We start from the raw sequence: 19590 nt of genomic DNA, 5'->3' as shown, positions 1-19590 counted from the left end.
TGGATCTTACACCACCAATCCCTGACACATTTTGATGAGGTGTGAAGGCACTGGTCACTTCAGAAGCTCCTGGTCTACGTAGAAGCTTGCTTCAGATGAAGTGAACAGTTATGCTGCTCTACGGGGAGCGGCCGACCTATGATTGTAATATTGCAGGTTCGATTCCCGCCCTGCACACCCATGTGTCAAAGTGTCCTTGGGCAAGACACTGAACCCCACCTTGCCTCTGGTGATAGGTTGGCGCCAGTGTTCGGCAGCGGATCCGCCACCAGTGTGCGAATGTATATAAGTCGATGCCATTTATTTACTTACAAAGCCGTTTATCCCGTAGGCATTTTACTTTCCCCCAAAAAGACAAATACTGACTATTTTAGTGACTTAAGGCCGGACACACCGGGACGAATTTCGCCCGCGATTTTCGCCGACGTTTAACGCCTCGTGACTAAACAAAGGGCACCAACGTGAGTGTCCACACCGACGCGAAAAAACGCCACGCGTCAAAGCGTCACTTTTTAAAAAACGCCTCGGGTTCGTTTTTTTGGTTCGACGCACCGCGTCGAAAACTATACGACCAATGAGAATGGCGCTTATGCACACGTGTCTGGAGCTTCTGAAGTTACAGTAAAACACAACTTGGGGGCGCTCAAACACAAAACTGCCTTGCTGAGCACACATACCAGCGAAGAAGATAGACGCCGAGTTGCATCTACACTGCCGCGAAGAAATAATGACGGACATTCTAAAATATCCCCGAACCAAGCACCAGTTGGAGCAACTGGTGCTTGAAATATTCATGTTTTCTTTGTATGATTCTGACAAGCGCGTAAATACTTCCTCTCTTCTTCTGAGGGGAAAGGTACTTTAAGAAGGGTAAAGTTGTGCAGCGCCACCTTGTGTACAGGAGTATTTCTGTTGTGCCATCTAATGTCAGGGAATGAAATTGCATGTTCGCTCGGCTCATCGTCAGCGAAAATCGCCTGGGTGTGAACACAAAAAACGTGGCGAAAAACGCTGGGGAATAACGCCTGTCGAATATTCGTCCCGGTGTGTACGGCCTTTAGGGTTAAGTTTCTGTTACACTGCAGTGGTTAATGGCATATTTAACCAGTGTCAGCTATACTGTGGGGTCTTAAGCACATGATCTATGGCTGAACTGAGGTGGGATTGAGCTGCTGTTAACTGGAACCTGTGTAGACATGAAGAGGAAAAAAAAGCTTTATTCCAAACAATTCTTGTGTTGATAAAAAGGAGCAAGACTGTGGCCATGGCGCAGAGGTAAAACGGTCGACATCTGATTGGAAGATCATGGGTTTGGTTCTCGGCCCGCTGTGCCTGCCCATGTGTCCAAGTGTCCTTGGGCAAGACACTGAACCCCACATTGTTCTTGGTTGTTATAGGCTGGCTCCAGTGTTCAGTGGAGCAGTGGAGCAGCCAGGGTGTCAAAGTGTTTGTGCATAGGTGAATTCGACTGACGCTGTAAAATGAATTGAGCGTTTGAGGGAGCTAGAAATAAGTACAGTAATCCCCCCGTATTCGTGGGGGTTACGTCCCCCCCCCCCCCCCCCCTGCGAATAACGAAAACCGCGAATAATTGACGCTGTTTTAAAACTCCCAGAGCCTGAGCCTCTGCAGAGTCAGAACCTTTTTCTGCCGTTTGGGTTCATTTCCAGAAGCTGGAGATGATGCAGGGCGTTTGGATGGCATCTTAAACGCGTAAACAATACTTTACAGGAAAGTACAGAGTAAATCGTTTTTCAAAATTCGCGGAATGAGCGCTGTTCTGCGCCTCACGCTTGTGACGTCACGTCATCTGCGGCCACCCGCGAATGGGCGGGGCGCGAATATTAAACCGCGTATGGGCGGGGGATTACTGTATGTCACTCAACTTTAGGTAGTAACACATAATTGACATTTCATGAATGTTTTTTTTTCTTTTGACTTCTTAGGGTCAACGTTAATTTATTAGAGGAAAGGTTGTTCTTTTAATGTTTAAAACACATTGAACACAACTTCAAGGTTATTCAACTCAGGGAATTGACTAAAAATATTCTATGTTCTAGAAGCCTGGTGAAACACAGCCCAAACTGTATCACAAAAGCTAACTTCCATTGCTCAAAAACGTTGGGTATAAAGACTAGCATTGGATTGTTAAGCATGAATGCAAACACAACAAGCAAAACTAGGTCTTATGATATTTTATCTTTTTCTTTTTGTTCTGAAACTTTTCCCACCACTTCCACATCATCTGTCGCAGATGATGCCATCAGAGCAGTTTTTGGCATGTGTGCACATGCCCATGCACTCGTACATGTGCACACATGCAGGTTTGTAATGGCGATGGTGGTGCTGGAGCCTCGTTTCTTTGAATGTCATAATTAGGAAGTGGAATTCTGGACATTCCTGGGAAGTTTAGACAGTCTTTTTTCTTTTTTCTTTTCATGTGTTGCATCCACCCAACCCCCACTAAGCCTCTGGCCTTATGGAAAAATACAACATGTTCCAACACACACCATCACAGCAATCAATTACCTCTAACTGTTGAACACACATTGTAAACAACAAACATCCCAAAACATCCTTCAATTGTTACCTCATGGCACTGAGGTTGACAAGCATCTGTGGCATGTTGGTTTGATCTGGACCCAACCACTAATTCATGAGCTGGCTAATTGACCTCAACTATTCTAAATATATCGTGTGCTTATTTATACCACTAACAGAAAATAGCTCTTTCCCTGGTGTTTCTGTTTTCTAAACAAGAAAAAGTGCTAAATATGTTCCGTTTTAGACTTTCTCTACAATCAGGTAGTCCTGTATAAACCCAATGTAACTGTGTTGCACAGGTGCCAACATGGAAACAATTCTCTCTAATGAAGTTTTGTCAAACTACACTTTTCTAATGAGCTGCTCACCAAAAGTGCTTAGCAATGTATAGTCATGCATGGTCCAAAATGTTTATGTGGAGCTCATCAAAGAGTCAAATAAAAGTCTGAATCCTACTTCGTCTGCTAACATACCAATGATTCAAAGAAGCCACAAGAAACTGAGGCAAAAAAGAAGCCACAAGAAACTGAGGCAAAATGAATTCAGATTTTTGTGATTTTTTTTTGGGGGGGGGGGTTAAATAATTTGTTTTGTATCATCTTTGCATAATATTTTTAAGAGATGGTTCTTTACATCAGTACTTTTTTGCTTTAAAGTTTTTATCATAAAAAAATACGGTTTAGTCAGTCATGTCGTCTAATTATCAGTTACCCTTCCAATAGAACTGTAAAATAACTGTATGTTTGTAATAAAAACTGCACCACAAATGCTAGCAAACTAGATTTTAGCTCAGATTTTAATCATATGTGATCATCAAATCATGTTTAAATAGGACAATAACACCTCAAACCACAGAAATTTGAGCTAAAGTCTAGATAATGTCAATTGTGATTGTGAAAAGCAGACCCCTTGACATAAGTCAAAAATTTCTCAACATTTGAACATTTCCTTTAAAAAGCAAAATCATCTGTCAATAGGGTAAGAAAAATTTTCTTACCAAGATTTTTGTTAAGAAAAAAAATTCTGGTTGCTTAGACTTGTGTTTCTTGAACTAAGATTATTTTGCTATTCTTGATCAAATTATTTTTCTTCCAAGACATAACATAGGACATTATTTCTTAAAAAGATACTTTATAAAAACTCAGTTTTTGCTTTGTACGAACTCTTTTGACAAGAACTTATTATTGCAGCCAAGCATGAAAAACTAATTTTGTGCTAATAAATTCCCTACAATTTTTAAATCCCTTAAATGAAAAACATACTCTACATGGCCAAATGTAAAGGGTTACATTACAGTCGTGATGCACAAACTCAAACCAGAATGGCATCATCTTATTTTAAAAACAATCACAGTTTTTATGTTGACATATTTACACATTACCAATAAGTGAAAACTGAATGTATACATTGTTAAATGAGGCTATATGTCTCCACAAACATTTCAACACACCAAAGCCAAGATTTTGGTGTTACAATGGAAAGATTTATTGTTCCACTACAAGAATACTGTGAGCCAGCTTGTCTTCTAACACAGTCTAATGAGGCAGGAACAAATGTCTATCCACTCTAACACTCTTTCTCTACGTGCACTTCTCTGAATATTGTCAATTATCCCCCATGTCGAGGCTGACCTGCCTCTGAATATGGGTCAGAGGCTACACAATCACCTGGTAATTACCAGAGAGTAAACAAGCCAAGCCAGGGGAGAAGTTTTAATGATTGTCAGGCTGCCACAAAGAACCCTTCATCTCTAATGAGGGGTAAGTGTGTCATATTAAGCTGAACAATTGTTGGACCTGTTCATCATGATAAATTTAGCATCCCTAGGTCCAATATTATTGGATCAAGAAAAAAATTGGAAGAGCAGGGTGATCACATAGAGGCATAACCCAAAATGCTCCCCTTGCCTCACTGATGATGTCAATCGTGACCTTACATAATGAGCCCTTTGCCCAATTCTCCAATCAGATGCATAATTGCTCACCAGTCTTTTCAATAGCTATGACACTATGTGCCACCCACGGAGTACACACTGGCCTCATGTCTCACTCTCATTAAATGGGGCCTTTGTGCTCCAGCTACTCTCGTTTGTCCCAGGGTGCCCACCTATCGGAGGAGTCGACCTCTGAGTCCATACGGAGGATGACATCAGCTTAGCCCCTCGCTGAGGCTCATGCAGCCAAGGTGAGGGCTCTCATGGGCATCTAAGGCCCATCTCTTTCCCCTTATCACTCAATAACTCCTTTGTCCTAACCAGGCCTGCGGGTTTATGTGGACAGTAATGAGACGAAACACTTTATAATCTGCCAGGGTTCTAGCAATATAACCCATACGGAGTAAACTCTATGATAGCACATTGTTTGAGACGAGTTTAAGTTTAAGATATGGAGCTTTCACACTGGTTGGAATCAGTGCCCAGAGTCGGCCTGCTGAGATTGGCCAGTAAAACCTTTCTTTTCACAAGTCAGGTGAGTTCACACACCAGAGTGCATTAACGCTTGAGCGCACACACGCGTCTTTCAGCATTTTTCTGTTGCAGCATGCACTCATACATAGAAAAAATGTGTTTCTAAAGCTCCTAGCTATAAAGATGATCAAGTAAATGTTCCACAACAACACAAGCATGCACGCACTGCACACGGCACTAAACAGAGCCAAATTTAGAAACTCAGATATCATCTTTAGGTTCCTCGAAGACTTTGGTATTTGATATTTCACAGCTTCTTCTGCACACTGCCCAGCACCTCGGCCCCTTTCATGCACCCTCTCCTCTGCATGACTTTCACATTTACAGAACGTTTACACAACCAGACCTCAAACTCAGCAGTGATTCAACACTCAGATTTCTTCTGAAATTTTCACATAATGTTTTAATCCTTAAAAAAAAACACCACTTGAAACCCTTATTTGAGATGGCCCCATCGTGCAAATATTATGGGAATTAAACACCTGTCGTGCTTAAGTAAAGTTGCAGAAGTGATGGAGGTCATCCGTCATCACAGTATTGGAGTGGGACATTGGCCACATTGGCGTAAACACCATCATGTTGTGTTTGTTTATAGCTAAGTTTTAAAGCAGGAACTTTTTTTTTGGAACAGCCTCAGTAGTTTGATGTCTAAAATTATATTTATGCATCTGTTGGCCAAAGAAACCACTAAGCAGGTGGAAAGAAAGTACAAAGATAAACGAGGAGTCCTGAACATTTTTCTTTTAAACAGGACATCCTCTCTGTTTGTCCTGCTTCAGACATGTTGACTAATATTCAAACTGAAGTATATATTTTAGAGATTAAAAACCAGAGATTGGCTCAGACTAAATGTTAAAAAGCTATTTAATTATCTCTCCCATCTTGGTCATTTTTATCCTTTGACAACAGCACCAGTGGATGAGAGGTTTTTGAATTCTCTGTGGGGTCACTTAGGCATTGTTGTCCAGCTGGTTACCACCACAAAGCATTAACTAGTTAACCAAATTACATCCACATGCTTCCCATAAAGTGCTTTAAAGAATCTGTAAAGTAGTAACATTGATTCCTGTTACAGAAGCCTCCCTCCCAGCATAACATCCCCCCTCCATCCCTCCATCCCTTGGCCTGGCCTCTCTGTTGTGGTTTCATTGGTCGGTCACTTGCCAGGGCCCCAGGGTCCCAACTCGGAACACATGTCTGTTTTCTGTATGTTTACAGTACAGCAGTCAAAGTGAATGAACGTTCCACTGTCAAAGCATACTTGTCTCTTCTCTCTGGACAGTGTCACTGTGAGAAGACAATGCCTTTGTTTGGTATAAACATGACATAAACTGACATATAGTCTTCATAAATGTAGGAATAAAAAAGGCTTGTTTGAGGCAAACAAAACACAAACGTGAACGGCAACTTCAACAGTTGTTGATGGCCATTTCCAAGAGTGCACATCCTTGAGATGTGCACTCTGGTTCTGCAGTGTTGTGCACAGATGTCTGGTGAATAAATCAATTGGATTTATGTAGGATATCTAAAAAACAGCTTCTATAAAATGCAATCTATTTTTAACCCTGGATGTTCTTTGAATTGAACAGTTTAAACAGTCAACTAACTTTACTAATACTTTACTGACATAAAGTGTGGTGCAGAGTGAAAATAAAAAGCCACTTTTCACCAGATCTGAATCACCTGATTCACTTTAATATGGCTTTGCACCGTTATGCTACCCATTCCTTGCGTAAACATTACAAAAACATAACTAATGTATCTAACGTACTTTACTAAAGTTTTGCTAATGTAAAAAGTGTGCAAAGCTGATATGAAACCTACTTTTGTCCTTGTCAGAAACAGGTAATCCATGTTACTCTAGTAATTGGCCAAAGAGTGTGTGTTCTTCAGGTGTCGTCTGCAACTTCTCCAGTGTTAAAGGGTTAATAAATAATGTAATTCCTTACTTTGGGATGGGAGATTTAAAATATAAATTGAAGTTTTAAATATGTTTCATTCAGAAATTATGTGGGAGATCAGTTCACAGGCTAAACAAATTGCCCAGAAAGATGCAACCTTGAAGACCAAATTATGTAGCTTTACATCTGTATAATGTTTGCCTGCTCAAAGTCTTTAAGAGTTAGTTCTATCTTACTCTGAAGTTCCAGGAAATGTGAAACAGAGAGAGCACAATTTCATTTCTTAGTTTGTTGGAAAGTCTAACCGAATTCTAACAGAGATGTTAAAGTTGGTTGTTAACAACCAAAGGAACTGAATCCCTCCAAGGCTTGCACTGAAGGTCTCCAGCAGTTTTTCCCACAAGGCCTGAATGCAGCTTAAGCAGGCGGTGGTGAGACACGCTCATGCAACACACTCATTGGGCCACATTGAGGGTGTGTAGACAGTGTGGGCAATGGTTAACAAACACCAATTGAGTAGGAGATTCCAGTTTGGGGTGTAGGCTTAACTGGAGACCAAGTTCATCTCCACCCTTGTGCCACAGCGGGCTGCACCCCCCTCTGTGAGCTCGATGGAAATCCAGTGGACCGCATACTCCTGTCAAGCTTAGGCTAATTTGTCACACAGAAAAATGAACAACTTTCCCATTCTTTTTAGGGGGCTGGGGGGTAAGACTCTGAGGACAAGAAAATCATAAATTGGTGTCACAAAAGAGTCTGCTACATTTACCATAGGAGCACAACAAGGGTAATAAAATTTTGAGGTTTTGTGTGTTCCACCATCTCCCAACCAAAATACTTCTTCTTTCTGCACAGTGGCGACTTCAGCACAACTGTGCTTTAACCTAAATTAAAACGAAAGATACTTCAGTCCCACATAACAATTATCTGTATTTATGGATGTGAGTGATCGTCATTTTGGTCAGAGAAATGGTCCGTTTTATTGACAACCTAAATATAGCACTAATTTTAAAACTTTTCCAGCATACCAAGCCAGAGTTTAAATATACAATTTTTTAATGAAAGCAGTTGAAATGTTATGATAAACAGATTTCAGTCACTGTACTGGTACTGGTCACTGAGCCTTGTTGGGCTCTTTTTCACACACACACAGCTGCCAATGGTTTCCCCACGTTGGTTTATGGGGCGCCTGAGCAGTGGCGTAATGCATTTGTTTTGGGGTCTGGGTCACACACAGACACTAAACCACCTCACTGCTCCTTGTTATTCTGCTGTCGAGTGATGGAGGCCGAAGTGCGTTTCACACCTGAGAGTTTTAGCAGTAAACCACCAGCTGTGGTTTAGAGAGTTTGCATGTCGTGTCAACATTGGTTTCCTTGACGGGCGCCCACAATTCAAAGACAATCATCTTTGGTGAAGCGGAGAATGAAAAGTACAAAATGAATTCATTTTGCCTGCGTGGGGTTGGCCTCTGATTTACAATGGGGATGTTCATTATGGAGAAGCTGTGCTGCAGAGGTGTGTTGCAATCAAAGGAAATGATGAAAGAATTAGTGTCAGCAGGCCCCCTAGAGGCTTCAGACATTAGTGCAGCTTTGTTCAATGCATCCATGTGGTCATTTTCTTAGCCCCATCAGCTTCAAGTGGAGCCTTTATACAAATCAGCAACACGAGCTGGTGGTGTCACATGTCATCTTTAAGTGTTCCTTTTGAAAAGGATTCCCCAACCGTCTCCTCTCCCCAATGCCCTCAATTCATGATTGGCTCCTTGTGGAAGCAGAATTGTTTCACCATTAAAATGTTAGAGTATTCCTTGATTTGAAAAATGTCCCATTTGTTGTAGATTTTCCACCAAATTCTATCTGCTCTTGTCTTGTCTACTTTTTTATAACATGATCCAACAAATAATGATGTTATAAAGTTATAGCATTTAGTTGGACTTAGAAGATTCTGTGCTCATATATGTGTCCTATATAAGTGATTAATAATAATACAGTTTTGTTCTTTTTTATCACAGCAAAAATGTATTCCACCCAGCTGCCAACGAATTCCCTTCATCCTGCGAATATGACACTGCAGATCCACAGGTTCTGGGTGATTTGATATTATATTGACTTTCACAGCTCTGGTTTGTGAATCCCTGCAGCGCTGTCACGTAAAACGTGCTCATAAATATCCCTTTACGAGGCCAGTTTTATGGCAAAAGGGGGACTTTTGGTGGACACTCCCCTAAAACCTTGGACGCGGATTTCTGCGCCTCTGATTGGCTGCGAATCCTCAACCGACAACACCTGCTTAACTCCTTCATCCAAATTGACACCCGGGGCTCTGAGGAATATAGGCAACATCCCTTCCAGCTCATGCATTCAGTCCCACAGCTGCCCCATAAGACACAGAGTCGCTGCTGCGCCCACCACAGATCCGGGGTGAACCCTCGCACGCTCACACCGCCGGATCCTTGCTGGGAATAGAGGCGAGATGTTGGTCAAGCTGGCTGTGGCGCTGCTGGTCCTGTCCGTGCTGGAGCAAGTAGTAGGATTGGATAATATTGATTTTCACGACAGTCCTCCCGAGAAGCCGGTGAGCCAGAAAGGGCGCCTCTCTCTGCAGAACACAGGTAATAGTGTCATCACCGCGTGTGGAATGGTTGCTGCAGCTCAGCTGCTGTGGGATCTGTGAGTGGGGTTTGTCCGGACACGTGTTTCTGTGGCTGCAAATTAAAGCTTGCAAGGAGGGTACGTTCGGACAATCCACGAAACGCACCATTTTTTTTACTTGAATACACACGTTTCTTCACAGGGCGACGCTTTTCTAGTTCCAACGAAAGGGGATATTTTGTCAATACTCGCAGACAGAAATCCAATACGTTCGTAAACTATTAATAGAAAGGCACAAGGTAAAAAGGCTTTGCACACGGCAGCACATCTAGGTGAGCGTGCGCGCTGGTGACGCTGTGCGCGCACCTTATAGGTCCATTATCCAAAACCAAAATGATTTATTCCTTGATTGATTCCACTAAAATGATCTTCTTCAACTGGTATTGGGTTGTCTGCAGGTTCGGCAGGTTAGCAGTAACCGGTATAACTATGGTGATGGTGGAGGTGATTCATTTCACCTTTCTTCACGAGGCTGCGCGTAAGACCACAGGGACAGGTGTGATTTGTCTAATTGACACTAACATTACGCGGGAGCGCAGCCTTTCCAGCAGAAAACTGGATTTGATTTCGGCCTGCCATGTGTTTTATCCCTATAGACAGACAGCGACCAATCTGTCTGGATTTTTTAAATCATTCTGGTGGGAGGAATTAACGAAATGGGGACACTACACCAAAGCAGGTTTCGCAGCAGAGACCCCAGTAACACAACTGTGTAATTTAATGCGCGTTGCGGCCGAGCTCGTACGATCCAAGCACATTCCCGTGATGCCAAAACAAGCATTGCTGACAGCGGCTCACTTTTCCTGCGCACTAAAGTTCAGCTACGTGCATACAAACCCCCAAATTACACCCCCCCCCCCCCCCCAACAGAGCCCCTTTGTTGACAAGCAAAGATTTCTTGGTCATATTTAATCCTTGAATTATTACTTCAAGATTAAACTCCTTTTACGCAACCGGTGCGCAATTCCGCAAACGTTTGCGCTGCCATCAGATCAAAAAGCCTTCCGTCTTTTTTTACTACATTTTTAAATAAGCAACTATTGATGACCTGTTGGTGTTAAGTCTAATCATAAGTTCTTTTTAACTCTTCCTATTGAAATGAGAACAGTTGAGGATTGCAGAAGCGGGGTGAGCAGCAGCAGCTTTGGCACCTCTCCAGTTCCTGCCACATGATATTAAATGTGTAGAATCAACTTTCCTTTTGCAGCCTTTGCTCCTATAACACTCATTGTGAGTAATGGGCATTAATTATTAAGTAAGTGATGTCACTAGAGGGATTAGCCCGCGTGCAGGAGATCACGTATTCACATGTACTTACATATTTCCGGATTTTTTTTCCTTTTACGCTTTTTTTTTCTCTGTTGCTGCTGTTGCACCCCTAATACAGCCCCAGACAATGCACAGCACGAGGGACATGTTCATGCACATCTAGTGAACAGGAATTAACTGGATTTGTAGTAGTAAAGGCTGTATCTGCAATGCACCATCCCATCTCAATGCTAGGCAGTGCAGATGAACTGTGGTGCAGAGTGACTTTGGAATATCTGTCACCGAGTGTTATACTGCAGAAGCCCCTAATCCTGGGAAATAAGACCCCACATACACTTCCATCCTTTTTTTCCCTCTCTTTTACTCGTGAGTCAAGAAGAGTCCCAGCTGAGTGACTAGTACGTGCCACATAACCTCTCAAGTGGAGTGCTTTCCAAAAACAATCAGGGTTTCTGCTAGTGAGAGATAAGTTTCCTTGCTTAACCTATTCTCTATTTCCAGCTGAGATCCAGCATTGCCTGGTGAATGCCGGCGACGTCGGTTGCGGTGTGTTTGAGTGCTTTGAGAATAACTCCTGTGAGATACGAGGGCTTCAGGAAATCTGCATGACGTTCCTGCACAACGCTGGCAAATTTGACTCTCAGGTACTAAGATGGTCTGCCTGTTTGGGTTTTTTTTTTCCTCACACAAGGTGTAACCAGGGGCAAAATTCCTCTTCCTTTTCCATGCTCGACTGCTCTGCACTCATGATGCATTTTCCTCAAATCGTATCTTTCAATTTTTAGAAGTTTGTACACACATAAGTTGAATTTTTTCCCCCATTATTTGGAGGTAAACTTGGCTTTCAGTGGCCTGAAATGTGTCCTGTTAGACCAGGGGTCACGAGCCAGCTGGAATGAAGCCCAGTTAGCTCTCTTTTCATACATAGCGGAAGCTGACATTCTGCCAAGACAGGCTCGACTGGGGTGTTAATATGCCTATATGGTCACATACTAGGAATTTACATCTTTGAATGACTAGAACTCTTTGCATTAGAAGTACACGGTTTAAGTGGTAATTATGTCTTCAAAATGTAGTCAGAAACTTCTAAACGTACCAAAACAATCACGACGAAGTAAAAGGAATTCCCACAGCAATCTGGGACAGTTATTTTTAGGTTCTTGAAATGATGCAACAACGCAAAAACCTTCCAGTAACTTTGTCTCTGTGTGTTCTTAGGGGAAGTCCTTTATCAAAGACGCTCTGAAATGTATGGCAAATGGCCTACGGCACAAATTCAGCTGCATCAGCAGAAAGTGTGTGTCCATAAAAGAGATGGTGTTCCAGCTTCAGAGAGAGTGCTACATCAAACACAACCTGTGCTCTGCTGCAAAGGAAAATGTGGCCGTAATGGTGGAGATGATCCATTTCCAGGATCTTTTCCCTAAAGGGTGAGTTTGGCTCTCATGCTAGCAGGATTCCTCTGCTTTTTCAAGTCCCCCCCCCCCCCCCCCACACACACACCATCCCATTTATTCTTGTTCATCTCCCAGGCCTTAACGTATTTTACTTCCCAACATTAAATCACAGGATTCATGTATGTAACCCGCCTCTCTCTGCCCAGTCCATATGTGGAGCTGGTGAATATACTCCTGAGCTGTGGGGAGGAAGTGAAGGAGGCGCTGACGAGGAGCGTCCGCCTACAGTGCGAGCAGAACTGGGGGGCTCTGTGCGACAGCCTCAGCCTCTGCTCCTCCTTTGAGTCGCCTCCTGCCAGCACAGCTGTTGGACATCACCGCCACCCCTTGCCTTCTCACCTCGAGCCGGAGCACGCTCGCCCTCCACGGCAAGACAAAGAGAAAGTCGGTAAGGCGGGCTTTGGCACTCACCCACGTAATCGCAGTCAGGGATCCCGACGTCAAAATTTGGAAGCTGGACTGGTGGCTGAGCAGGAAGACCCCAAGGCCACCGACATCCGGAGGTGAAAATTCAAGAGAATACCTGAAGCTCAACAACATTTGAAAGCCACACTTGCAGACTTGTGCACACCTCACACATACATTTGCTCACACATATATCACATATACATGCAGACAGACTGAGCAGGAGGAAACAAGCGCCAACCTTTCCAGTCCTTCTTCCGCCTCTCCAGTCATTCCAGCAGCCCCACACGGTAAACTATCAGGGTAATTGGGGTATAGCTCATACTGTTACGCCAGACTCTAGGGCGCAGTTTCTGTTTATTCTTATAATGAATAACAAATGTAATTGTCATGATCAGATCAACTGTTAGGACTATTTTGGCTCTAATATTGCATTTCTCACACTTACTGTAAAATTTGATTATATTTGTATTATTTATTTTTTATTCTTTATGCAATGTTAAAATATCAAAATGTAAATAGAAATAAACATTTCTATATTTATATAATCATGTATAAATATAGCTTCAACTTGCAATATTGATATAGGATAGGTGGCCCTGTGATGGACTGGCATCCTGCCTCCCACTACATGACAGCTGGGATAGGCTCCAGCAACCCCACCCCCCCAAATAAACCCTGAGCAGAATGAAGCGGGTATAGAAAGGGATGGATGGATTTAGAATAGATGACATGGAACATGTTCTCTCCACAGTATTCCACCCATCACTTGTTGGTTTGTAGATATGTAAGATGCACAAAAGTGAGAATGTGTATTATAGCTATAGATACTTGACGATTTAAAAACAAATTGTGCAGGTTTTGTCCAGTTCTGGCACATAGGAATTTTAGTGCATGACGGCTGTTAAGCCAACAAACTTGTGCATTCTTAAAGTGAAAGTCCACTTTAAAGAAGATGAAAATGTAATACTACGAAGAGTCATTTTCACAGCTGTACGCATTGATAGGCTCTTTAAAAAAAAAAGGTAAGATCATGTGAATTGGAAAAAGTATGTAACAAAGCAAATGTAGTTTTTTGGGACTCTGTTGTTTCATACACTTTGAAATGTGTCACTTTAATGCAAAAATGATTGCACCCATCTTTGACATTGTTTATAGAGCTTTAGGAACTGTCTCTGAGGCATTACAGGTCATTTGTACGTGCTTGTTTTCAGGAGATGATGCTTCTGTTCTCACACAGTAACTGAACCGACGTAATGCATTCTCTTTGAGCTGGTTTTCCATTTATCTGTAAGCTACCAGTTAGAGGCAGCCAACAAAGGCTGTTTTGAATTCAAATGGAAAAAAAAATCACAAACATAAAGGTGCCTAAACTTTGTCCACAGTGACCGCTTCTCTGTGAATTAAGTAAAGGGGTGATACTTTATTATGGGGAGATTTACTGTTGAGCTATTTTTATGATGGTGTTGAGCCACAAGTCTTAGATTTTGCACTTTGGATTATTGTCAGTTTGTGATGGACTGCTGCAATCTGAGGAAAACGACCAGATTACCAGTGTATTCACCCTCCCTGAGCAACCTGGCTTTCCTTATCACTGACAGCACTATGTCCTGCATGGCTCCTTAGGACCAGATTGAGCCCCTTTCTGTAATCGAGCCATGTTACCCACGCCTGGTGCCCCAGCGGACAGGAAATAGGTTTGAAAGAAACCTTCCAGATCTCTGGCTGTCTTTAAATTGGTCCCTGTTTCTCTCTAGTCTCTTACTTGGGTCCCAATGTGAAGGCCTGTTATTTGTTAGAGCTACAGGCAACACAGCGAGAGCCCAGGAACTGGGTTACGTCCACACACGGGGGCTCTGGCACTGTTATTCTAAATGTTATATTTACCGAGGCCACCAGAGAATTCCTCTGGGTCACAGCCAAGAACCAATATGCAGGGAGTTGGAGGAGAGGAGCAAGAGGGAGAGGGACCCGCTCAACATCCTTAGTTTTTTTTTTACGTGATCATTCACTCTTTCTTCTAATGGTACTTCTTCTTTTCTTCATCTTTTAAGTCAGAATCACACGTTTTGGACCTTTTCCGGTCCGTGACATGCTTTAGCTGTAGACGTTCAGTGTCTGAGTTTATTACACCTTTTGCTTAGGTGTGCTTGGTGCAAAAGGCAGACAAAAGTTGAAAGTGTTTCTTCTCTTTTTCAGATGTAGTAATGTCCAGCTGATTTTTTTTTTTTTTTTTTTTTTTTTTTTTTACTCAGACATTTAGAAAATATTACATGTTAGACTTTCAGGCTTATCTTGTCTTTTTTTTATAATTCTTTTGTGGACGTTGGGATATCCCAACACAAGACATAAGCTAATTCTCTTGAGAATGTACTGTATGAGTGTAAAGTGACAATCTGTTCAGCTCTCTGTCATAAAGATTAACGTGTCTTTTTGTAAAAAAAAAAAGTAGCTTGAATAGCTTTTCTGTATGGGTTCAGAGATAAATAAAACTAACCCTGTATTCCTAGTGCTTAATTGTTATTTTAGTTGTGTGTTTTTGTTTTGTTTTTTCTCTGAAAACTCAATCTCTGATTGTCTGGACATTTGAAACTCAGTAAGAAGACATTATTGGGTATATCACCCAATTACATGTTTGGCCTCTTAAGTTCAGATGTGTCTGCTTACTATTAAAATATTTTGTCATAAAATATGTTGTGTCCTACAAGATGGTTTTTATTTTCGAGTGAACAGACTTCTTAAGGAGGCAAAACCTTAACACAGCTCAGAGAAAGGCAGCCGCCGTGTCTCAGGTGTACACGCTGGTTAAAAGACACCGTATTCTCACTTAACGTTCCTCCCTGACAGCGAGGAACAGGCTGTGTTTAAAGTTTCAAGGACTAGAAATATCCTGCCGATTGAGAGGCCTCAACCTTTACGTCAGCAGCTCTGGATTGTATGCAATGCGGGAGGTGGGTTGTGGGTGTCAGTTTTTATGAGTTGTCCCAACAGTGTTCATTGCCTCACAGGACATTAAATCTGTGCTCTGCTTTGAAAGGGAAGCTTCCAGCTGGAGTTTGGGGTCTCAAAGTCAATACTGAGACAGGTTAGGTACAAAAAGTCACACTCGTGAGCCATTTGTGGGGGGCTTGTCACACAAAATCACTTTTGCATTTTATTTATTTGAATTTTTTTCAAGGTCTACATATTGAAAGGAAATGTACACAACATGTCATCGTGGCATACCACACTGCCTCTGAGTGTGCAGTCCTGCTTTGCGTCATGTATCACAATCCAACAAATCATCCCTGAGTTTGCAATGATGAGAAATAACCACTGAGAGGCGACAAATCTTCAAAAATAGTAGGCGATGCAAGCAGGTTGACTCTCAAAAATATATGTACAGAAGCTAAAAGAGAATTTAAAATCTATGCTCCAGATGTTAATAGATATAGTTGTATTCCTTATTGTTCCTATAATTATAGGAAGCATATGGAACAAAAGCATTTGATAACTCTGTGGGGAACAAAGATCATTTCCCTGTAGATGCTGGCTCTTCTATCTAATAAACTGTGCTCAATCAGTGTTTATTGTTTTTTATCACAACGTGTTCCAATGAAGACATCTGTGGCTCCCCAATGGATAAACGTATGCTTTTTGGATCCTAAGAAGTCAGCCAAATCTGGTTTGTACTGGTGGACGAATAGGATGTTTGAATTGTGCAGATAAAGCGATAGCTTTCAGAGCAAGTGATGAAAATATGTGAACTGCATCTTAGTTTCACAAACCCATGAAACTGCAGCTGCTTCAACATGCAAACTTACTTTAAGTAAGTGTGTGTTTTAGAAACTGTATAATTTTATTATTTTAATTACCTCTGGACAATTGAGCTATCCAGAAGCGCAGACTTTACCTCGACAGCCAGATGCAGAGGTGACCACAGCATTAGAGTAATTGTAAATGTTCATTTTGTTCTATTTAAACAAGATTCACCAAAATAAATAAAATTGTAAAAAATAAAACTCTTAGATTTAAATCCACGTAGGCTTGAATGACAATATGTAGGACATAACAGTGTCATTTGGTGACTTCTTACCTGATTGTTCAAACCTGAAAAAAGGGAGTGTGGAATAAAAAATAATAAAAATTCTGTTGCTTTTGCTGAACATCAGGTGCGCTCCATGTTTTGTGTATAGAGAGACAGTCCTTGGGTAAGTATCCCTGCTTCTCTGCTTTGGATTTACATTCACTATGGCTCCAAGACTAAATGCTACTTTTCTGTCTACCACATGGTATTTATCCTGTTCAGGGGAATATTGTTTATCCCTGCTGCTGACATATTTCTCTGGAGAAATTAAGATGTGCTACTTGATAGCAATTTTGTCCTTGAGATACAGTGCTGTTGTATCTGGAGCTATGGGTATAAGTTATGAGAGCAGTGTTTTGCTTCAAGGTGCAGCATATTTTTAAAAGTAAGTATGCTATGTCGTCTTATTACATTGAAATTACAGATTACTTTTCTAATCAAGGGCAGTTTAAGGATCTTGCCGAAGGACACACTGGTGGTCTAGCCAAGGATTAAAACCTCTGACCAAACTACTGACAGAGAAGATATTCAACACAGTGAGCTCCAACCATCTTATAAGAACTACAAAAAGCATGAATAGCTATCTTCTTCTAACCCATCAAAATCTGCATGCCTTTCTGGGAGGTATGTCCCTTTGCAGAATGTGCAGTCCTGTTTCATGAGATCTTTCTTTTCCAGTGGTACTCCAGTGTAAGATTATTAGTAAAACTATATGGAAAAGTGTGATGGTCGGATGTTGGTCTCACTGAGCTCTCAGAAAGCGTGTATGCAATGGCTGTAAATGTTCCTTTTCTTATTTATAAATGCAGAGGTCTACAAAGTTAAATATTGCTTTCTGATTTGTAAGTTAAAGTAACATGAGGACAGAATTCCCCATAGGACAAACTTTCCCCATCAATTTTGATTAATTCCATCCTGTAGCTTTAAACAGATTTTAAAAGACCCACCCCGATAAAATTCATGTTTTTGTGGTCTTTTTTTTACATGTTCTTTTGGCCTTTTTCCCATTTCGTAGAACACGTATTAAGAAAATTCAACTCAAAATTGCATTTCTGAGTATATCTTTATTCATTTCGTTGTAAATCAGGAGCAGATGAAAAATGGAGTTGGAAAAAGTTTGTAATTATGATGTAAAAGTTACTACGGCAAGCCACAAGGTCCCCGGTCTGCCCCATTCTGATGCATCCACTTGTAGGTGACGTTCATGTTCGTCTTTGTTCTTATCGTCTGAGCTGGCTCAAAACTGTACGACTGATAGCTACAACATTGCTTCACATTTTTGTTGCATCTTTAATGTTTGGTTGGGGGCTGTAAGCTAGCGGAAGAGAGTGTAAATAGATAGATGATGGGAAGGGGCGGCTTACTCCATGCCGTCAGTGCCGTCCAGAACTCGGAGGCAAATTTTGAAGGAATTACTGTAGCTCCGCAGAAACTATGTCCTAGAAAACGACACAGGATTTTTCATTTGGGCTAAAAATGACAAAAATTAAGAGACCACAGAGAATGCTATGAAATAAGATCAAAAGACGATTGGTTTTACAAAATCTAAAGCTGATTGAACACTTTTCCTGTTTTATTTATTTTTTGTTAAGAATAGGCATCATCTGCTGATTCTAAATCTGAAAATACAAAAACAAATGCCCAAAAACCTGTGTGGGATTACGCTTTAAGTTGTTTTTTTTTATTTGCCATTTTTACATGTAAGACAAGTACATTGAAATTTTTCTTCGGCAGCTCTCAGGTCAGATCACTATCCGTTGGAAAAGACAATGCTTTGTGAAACTAAAAAATTACTTTGATCTGAGATGAGCAAAAACAAAAAACAACATGACATTAGTTGGTTGGTCTCCCAGCTTGTGCAGACACGACAGTGGAGGTCTGACAACATGGAGAAAGGCTGAACAGCACAGAGAAGCTGTGCATCTGCAGAGAAACCTGAGATATCTGGCCTCAGGCACTCTGTGAATGTCTGTCCTGTGCTCTAGAGTGAACTAATGAATTAATGACTGAGTGCCTCAGTTACATGGATGAATCATTGAAGAACCATTTGGGGAGAATATGTTCACCCCACTTTTTGTCTCCTGGAAGACCTCAAAAAGACAGATGTCCTACATTTGGGCGAACTACATCCTGTTCGAAGTGTTTCTGTATCATGTGCTTTGAAATCCTAAATCTACCCGCTTATCTCTCAAACAAATTGAACCTCTGCAGTGCAGCTGCTTTCACTGGGGAATACAGAGTGAATTGCTTTTAGGAAAGGAAAATGCTGACTCACCTTGGAAAGCTTATGGCATACATAAACCGAGAGGATGGAACAAACCATAGAGCGCATGAATGACACCGTGCCAAAGCTTTCTGACTCACTTGGGAGATGCTGGCGTTGAATATTTAACATCATGACCAGCTGCTTGTTACCTCTATGAAGAAACCTGAAAGTCCAGATCCACTGTTGTGTTGTTAAACCACCCCAACAGGCCTTGCAGAGAACTGGGTGGGGTGATGCGCACTGCTCCATGACTACAAATGAAGGCAGCATCTGGTTTGAGAAACTGAAACACACTGCGTTAATGACTCTGAGTCACTGTGCAAAGAGCAAACCATAATCCAAAGACTATGTTAGTGGTAAGTCAAACCAAGATGAGCGCAAGCCACTCTTACTTTTGAATGGTTTCTAAAAAACAGTTTGTCTGCTGCTAAGTATTTGTTCAGCGTGTTTGGAACAATCATTCTGAAGACAACAGGGCACAGCCATTAAGATGCAATGTTTTAGATTGATTTCAAATGAGTCTTCTTTGGACCAGCTAAGTTGGGTGGGTGTCAGTTC

General features: G+C 41.6%; 1 protein-coding gene across 1 annotated transcript; it reads left to right on the top strand.

Moving 5' to 3' along the window:
- Positions 1–9046: 9046 nt before the first annotated feature.
- On the top strand, positions 9047–15392 carry stc2a (stanniocalcin 2a). The gene is made up of 4 exons (XM_023959319.2): positions 9047–9529; positions 11340–11482; positions 12057–12268; positions 12442–15392. The coding sequence occupies exons 1-4, from the start codon at positions 9391–9393 to the stop codon at positions 12800–12802; spliced, it is 855 nt and encodes a 284-aa protein (XP_023815087.1). The 5' UTR covers positions 9047–9390; the 3' UTR covers positions 12803–15392.
- Positions 15393–19590: the final 4198 nt, after the last annotated feature.

Source organism: Oryzias latipes, chromosome 10, assembly GCF_053564925.1.
Source record: "Oryzias latipes strain Hd-rR chromosome 10, Olatipes_Hd-rR_3.1".
Classification (NCBI taxonomy): Eukaryota; Metazoa; Chordata; class Actinopteri; order Beloniformes; family Adrianichthyidae; genus Oryzias; species Oryzias latipes.
The sequence above is the reverse complement of the archived record's forward strand: the minus strand, read 5'-3'. Positions and strand labels throughout refer to the sequence as shown.